The following is a 6,527-nucleotide window of genomic DNA, read 5'->3' as shown; positions in this document are numbered from 1 at the left end:
CTGGAGGCGGTGCTGGCCGACGTGAGCTACCTGATGGCCATGGAGAAGAGCAAGGCCACGCCGGCCGCGCGCGCCAGCAAGAAGATCCTGCTGCCCGAGCCCAGGTGAGGCAGCCGCCGGCCCCTCGGCGCCGCTCTCTGCCGGGCGCCCGGACCCCGCAGCCCGGACCGGCCGGGCACTGCCCCGTGACCCCTTCTGCCCCAGCCACCGCTCGGGGTCCGGCAGCCCTGACCCGACCCTTACGCGCCAGGCCCTGTGCACCTGAACCCGGAGCGCCCCAAGGCCAGGGCTTCCCAGCCCCGCTGGCTCCCCAGCCGGCTCGGTGCCCCCTGCCCCGCTCGGCCTCCGGTTCCCTTCACGCACTCCGTCTTCTCCCGCACGGGCTCCATTGCCCCTTCCTCATTCTCCGGGCAGCCTTTGGTCTCCTCCACCGTCCCCCGTCGGGTCCCCCTCCTCTGCCTCCGAGCATCGACCTGGCCTGGCTGTATCATCGGCCATCCTTTTGCTGCCCCTACGCCCAGTCCACCCTGCCTTGGGGTTCCACTGCCTCCACCCCCGGACCCCTCTGGTAGACACTTGTGTAAGGTTTGGAGGAGACAACAAGCCAGTGGGTCACTGGCTTGGGGTGGGTTTGAGAGTGCTTCGGGGGTCATAGCAGTGGTGGGGAGCAGGGTGTGGTGTGTGCCCCATCCCAGCGTGGGAGACACCCACGGTTGCCCTCCCCAGGCATTCCTCCCCTGACAGGCCCTATAGATGGTGCCCTGCAGGTGCTATTTGCTGGGGGACATCCCAGCACCCTGCCGCAGCTGGACCACGGCTGCCACCTCTCTGTGAGACAGCCGATGTCACTGCACCTGGTATCAAAGTTTAAACTGCATACAGGATGTAGGCACAGAAGTGTACAAGGTACGGATGATAGCTGAGGTTTGCCCAGCATTGTATTTTCCCATTGTTTGAGCCCATGGGCAGGTAGGACAGGTGTGGTTTTGTCCCCGTGGAACAGGTGGGGAAGCTGAAGCTCCAGAGGTGAGTGGCCTGTCCGGTGTCACAGATAACTCCAGAGTGGTGCCTGGCCACCAGATCAGGGCTTCTGGCTTCTAGTTCCACACTGTGTCCACCACTCTGGCCTGAGCCAGGGCCTGGCCGTTCTGAGCTGTGTGCCCACTATGATTCCTTATGTCACGTGGTAAGACCAGTCCCAGCAACTCCTCCATATCTGCCTGAGAGTTGGCATGCTGGTTCCGGGCCAGCCCGGGAGCCTGGGCCTGTCCTAGCTGTTATGGTCTCATCATGTGACTTTGGGCAAGTCCCTTGCCGTTTCTGGGCCTCTGTTTTCTCATCTGTGAAATGTGAATGGTGCGAAATAGGCTATGACTGACTATTCGGTGTCCCAGGTCTTTGAAGCAGGGCCCAGAGCTTCAAGGGGTGCCATGCAGTTGTCTCCGGGGCCTGTTCCCTGGGTTTCGGATTGACTGAACACCAGGCCTGGGGGAGGAAAATGGGTCTGCGTTTTGAAAAGGCCGTTAGGGCCCTTTTTTTCTAAGACAGTTTGCAATCAGATTTCTCAAAACAGGAACCAGACTAACCGTCTAGCTGGGGGCTGTCCAGGGAACAGTGACAGAACAAAACCGAGTTCAGAAATGACAAAGCCACGAGGGAGGAAACGGGGGAGTCAGCCTCCGGGGCTTGCAACGGCCCTCCTTGGTGGCCAAGACCTCGAGACCCTCCTGCAGGTTGGAGTTCTGCAAAGGTTGAGGCGGGGCCTTTTCTGGAACCCTCTGAGTTTTGGTAATCGCTCCCCAGAATGCATTGCTCCTGATGGGGCCCCGCCTTGGCCTGGCTCTGCAGGTGTCAACACCTCGAGAAACGAGATGTCCCTCTTTTCATGTCTCCTTTGCTATCTGTGGTGATGATGGTGGTGGTGATATAAGTAATGGTGGAACTTATAATTATTATTTATTTGGGCACCTGTCATCTCAGTTGATCCAAAAAGCAACCTGTGAAGTTGGCAAGGCCATGCCTTGCATGTAGTAGTTGCTCAAGAACTGTCAGGCTGTGCGATGTCTGAAACCAGGCAGGCGGTGAGTTCAGGGGAAGAGCAGGAGAGTGAGAGCCAGGGCACCATTTGGGGGCACAACATTGGGCAGTTACCCGCATCTGTGAGATAGACTAGAGGCAGTGACCATCAGAGAGCTGAGGCCAGAGATGGGCCAGAGCTGCTCAGCGCGGCAGGCTCGGGCTGCTCCAAGGAGTCCGGGCCTCCTGTGTCTAAGGACACACCAGCCTTCACTCTGTGCTTCGCACACCCGGTGGTCAGATGCCTCCAGCCCTGGAAAGTCGTTATGACTGTATCTTACATTTATTTGCTCGGCACTTCCCAGTTTGCAATGTGCTTTTTACTCCACTTTATCCTTTACATAACTGTGGGGAAAAGCAGGCACAGCAGGTGGTATTCTCCCATTTAATGGTTGAAGCAACCGAGGCTCAGAGAGGGGAGGAGACCTGGTTGCAGAGGGAAGCTGGAGTTGGAACTAAGGTCCCTGGATTCGCAGGTGCTTCGTGACCTCCGCACACCCCTCTACGCCTTTGCTCTCACCCCGTCCATGTTTTACGGAATGTGCCAGCTAGCACCCGTCCTCTGGGCAGCCGTCCTGGAGGTGGCCCAGGAGCAGCAGGGCAGCCCCCAGCACCGTCAGCTGTCCTGGTTTACAGGGCCCAGCCCCGTCCTCATCAGCTGGGACAGCCCTGGCAAGGTAGTGCTTAGAGGGGGCATCTCCACACCTGAGGTCACATCGTCCCCTCACCCGCAAGGTCAGGGTCAGGGAGAAAGGCTGCGGTTTGTCCATGATAAGGTGCCACTTGGAGTTGCTCCCACCTTGGGGTGGTCCATCTTGGCAGCCCCTCTGTGGTTAGTGCCCGGGTTGTGCCTTGGCCGGGTCCTGGGGCTGGCCTCACAGCTCTGATTTCTCAGGGCTGGGGAACAGGAGCTACTGGGCACAGGGCCACTTTGAGTTGGCACATGTCCTCCCCTCCCGTCACCCTATAGAATCTGAGGAAGCACTTCTCCACCTTCTTATGGAAGGAAACAGCGGTGTGTAGCTGGAAGACAGGAGACTTGGCTTCTAGTCCTGCAGCGATACCAGCTCACGTAGGAGCCAGGCACGTCCCTCATCCTGGCCGAGCCGGCCTCAGCCTCCACCGCAGTAAACTGAGCGGGCTGCCCCGTGCCCGGTGACCTCTCGGGGTCCGTGGTCTGTGACTCTCTCCGAAGGAGCTGCTGTTTCCTCTTCCAGCAGTAGCAGCAGTCCTGTAATTATTGTCATTTGCTTAATATGACCATGGAGGCCTCACGTAATTAATCTCTGGGCTCCTGGCTGAGGAGCCTGGTTCGGGCGCTCCCAAGAGGTGCCCCTGCCCTCCCTGGTGACAGTGGCAGCCCCAGCAGCAGACGATGGGAGCCTGAGAGCCGGGTGCCTCTTGCAGCCTCCCGTCTTCTCGTCTTCTCGTCTTCTCGGCTCGTCCCTGGTCCCTCCCCCACGGTAGATTTCCTTCTTCCTGCCCTCTGCTGGCTTCCGACTCCCAGACCGCCACTGTTCCTCTGCCACTGCTGCTTCAGCTTCTTCGTTCCTGTTAACTCTTCACCTCCAGGACTTCCTGCCCTTGATCTGCGGGGCCAAGGAGTGCAGGGGAAGGTGCTCTCCCTCTGCCTCCCTCCGCGTTTCCATCGCCAGCCTCATCCCCTACCCAGAACTTTCCACTCCAGTGGCAATGTCGTACCCGCTCCTGCCCTGAAAACAAGACGGTCAGCTCAGCAGTCTTCCCCTCTGGGCCTTGGAGGCCCCCGCGCTCCCCAGGAATGGGTCTCTAGGACGCCTTTTCCCATCTGTTCTTTCCCAAGCACCGGGCTTCACATTTTTGCCATGAAGTGGCTCACCCGCCCGTTTGCCGGGGGCTTCGAGAGAGCGTGAGCATCACAGGCTGGAATCCATGCAGGGGAATCTGGGCTCTGTCAGCCTAGGAATAATGTGTCCTATTAATGCACGATCCATTCCTAGTAGTAAATTCCCGGTGACGTCAGGTGTAGGCACACTCTGCAGCCCGCGTTTCCTCCCCGCCCCGCAGGCGCCCAGGTCGGCTCTGCAGAGGAGACGCGAGCTTGGGGGCCGGGGGCTTCGGGCTGCGTGCACAGGGCTGGCGCTTCCAGGACCTGATGCTCCCACCTCAGAACCAACAGAAACCACGAGTGTGTCTCGAGGGAACGCTCGACCTCCATCACACCTGCTCTTTCTTCCTGTAGCCCCTCCCCACTCTCCTGTGCCCAGAGGGGCCCATGTCCTCTGCTGGTCACATTAAGACAGAATTATACTCGAGTTATCACTAAGCTGTTTCAAATAAGAGATGCTGAAAATGAGGTGCTGGGCGGCAGCCTTTTCTAATGCAATAACGTGCCTTTTGAGCATCACTGCTCACCATGGGGGGGGGCGGGGCAGGGGGAAGGGGGGTGCGTCGACACAGGCGTTAGAGAGAGTTTTGAGCGAGTTTCCTTGTCTTACCGCATTAGTAGCCCTGTCCTCTGAAGGGGGCATTCTCTGACTCTGGGAGCCATCCTGGGTTTGGGGTGGGGGACAGTCCCCTCCTGGGACCTGCAGGGCACAGAGCCCTGGAAGTTGCTCCTGGATGATTCTAACGTCATGGCAGTGAATTGCAGGATGTAGTGCTTGTGTCATATTCGTGTAGATGCCACGACGTTTGACAAGGCCATCAGAGTACCTCTTCCCAGCACGTCCAGCAAGGGGCCCTTGGGAACCTGGCTCGCTGTGGACATTCTGGGTGGGCCTGTGCGTGCAGTGCCTGCTGGCGCCATTCTCTCCTCCTGGGCCTGGCTCGCTCCGGAGTTGGCTCTTTGGGCGGGTCTTTTCCATTTGGTATATGGCCCCATCTTTGAGCACTGAGGACATTGTCAGCCCCAGAGAGTCACCGAGAAAATTAATAAGAAGCCCCAGGGGACCTCCTCCTACCGCTGCTACCTTAGTGGCAGAAATGCCACAGAGGAGTGCGTTAGCTGTGGCCGCAGCTGCTACTCTACTGGCTTGTTAACCGTCACCTCCCAGAGCATGGCAGTTCCGGCGTGACCGCACCAGACCCACCAGACCATAGCCCCTGTGCCAGCTTGCACTGTCCTGCGATGTCATGGCTCTGACATCCCTGTCACAGGATCCGTGGCCCCTGGCCTGCCAGATGCCCGCCGAAGCTGCCCCTAGCCTGATGGGCTCCCAAGAGAGATGCCGCCTGCTGCCTACAGCCACCAGCAGAGGGTGGAGGGGAGGGCAGCCAGGGCACGAGCCGGGTCCCCTGAGACCCCGAACTCCACTCTCCCACAGAGGTTAAGGGGAGCCCCTGCCTGGTGGGAGGCCCCTTATCAGGAGGGTCGGACCTTTTCCTGCCACGAGCTGCTCAGCTTCCAGCCTTGCTTTCCTCGCCATCAAAACGAGCGTGTTTGCCTCTGGCCCCAGCATAAGCTGCGGTCTGCGACCCTGAGTGGGAGTCACCACACTAGCCCGCGAGGCCACTGCGCCACAGTGCAAGGGACTTTGCTTTTCCTCTGAACCACGTGGTGCCAGAAGGTACCGGAAGTTTACCCCCGTAGCCCTCGCCCCTTCCTCGCCTGCCGTCCTGTCACCCCAGCCTGCTCTCTGGGCCGAGAGGGAGGAAATGCTCTCCCCGTTCCCTCCCCCTCGCGTCAGGCTGGGCCGGCTCCTCGGAGCAGCTGGAGCTGGTGCGAGCAGCCCTGGCTGCAGGTGGCAGGAGCCCTGGCTGCAGGTGGCAGTGCCAGACAGTGGGGACGGACACCTCCCTGCTGCGGTGGGGCAGAGCAGGTAGTGGGCTCTGCCTACCAGGGCCCCCAGGCTGAGCAGCACGAGTGTGAGGCTTGTCTGTGAGCAGAGTGGCGTCACAGCCACTCAGGCTGTGGCAGCACTCCTGGCCTGGCCCTGCTCAGGGCTCACCTGTCAGGAGGCTGCCCGGCCATAGGCCCCACTCTCCAATGACATGGCAGGTGTGGAACCAAGACCCAGACAAGGCTGTGTAGCTTGCAGTCACATTCTGGAAGGGGATGAGACAGGCTTCCTGTAGGAGGGGGATGTGAGCTGACGCCCTCATAGTGAGTCTGGCATCTTAGGAGAGATCTCCTTTTGCTGTGTCCTCTCTGGCTTTTTAAATGGCCAGCGCCATGGTGACAATTCAGCACTTTGTTGACATCCTCGTTTTACAAATGAGGAAACTGGGCATTTAAAGTTGTTGACTTGGCATGGCCTCTAGGGAGGGGGTGAGGGAAGAGGGAGAGCAGTACAGAACCTAGGCCTGGGCGCCCCCGGTCCCCCACAACCACGACAACAAGGGCAGACCCTAGGCCCTTCCCCAGAGGGACTGGGAGCCTTAGGGTCCTCCTGGCAGGGAAGGTGCAGGCACTGGGCTCTCCTGACGACCAGAGTTGATCTGGGAGCCACAGGCTCCTGGATGTGGGGGTG

At 59.7% G+C, this 6,527-nt stretch overlaps 1 protein-coding gene across 1 annotated transcript in view; it reads left to right on the top strand.

Moving 5' to 3' along the window:
- Positions 1–6: 6 nt before the first annotated feature.
- The window catches only part of GRK2 (G protein-coupled receptor kinase 2), a 20,517-nt gene continuing 13,996 nt past the window's right edge, over positions 7–6,527 (top strand). Inside the window, exon 1 of the mRNA XM_006911033.2 lies at positions 7–104. Coding sequence (XP_006911095.1) covers positions 34–104 — 71 coding nt within the window. The 5' untranslated portion in view covers positions 7–33. The remainder of the gene's footprint in view (positions 105–6,527) is intronic.

Source organism: Pteropus alecto, unplaced genomic scaffold (genome assembly GCF_000325575.1).
Source record: "Pteropus alecto unplaced genomic scaffold, ASM32557v1 scaffold43, whole genome shotgun sequence".
In the NCBI taxonomy this organism is placed as follows: domain Eukaryota; kingdom Metazoa; phylum Chordata; class Mammalia; order Chiroptera; family Pteropodidae; genus Pteropus; species Pteropus alecto.
This window is presented reverse-complemented; position numbering and strand designations above follow the sequence as displayed.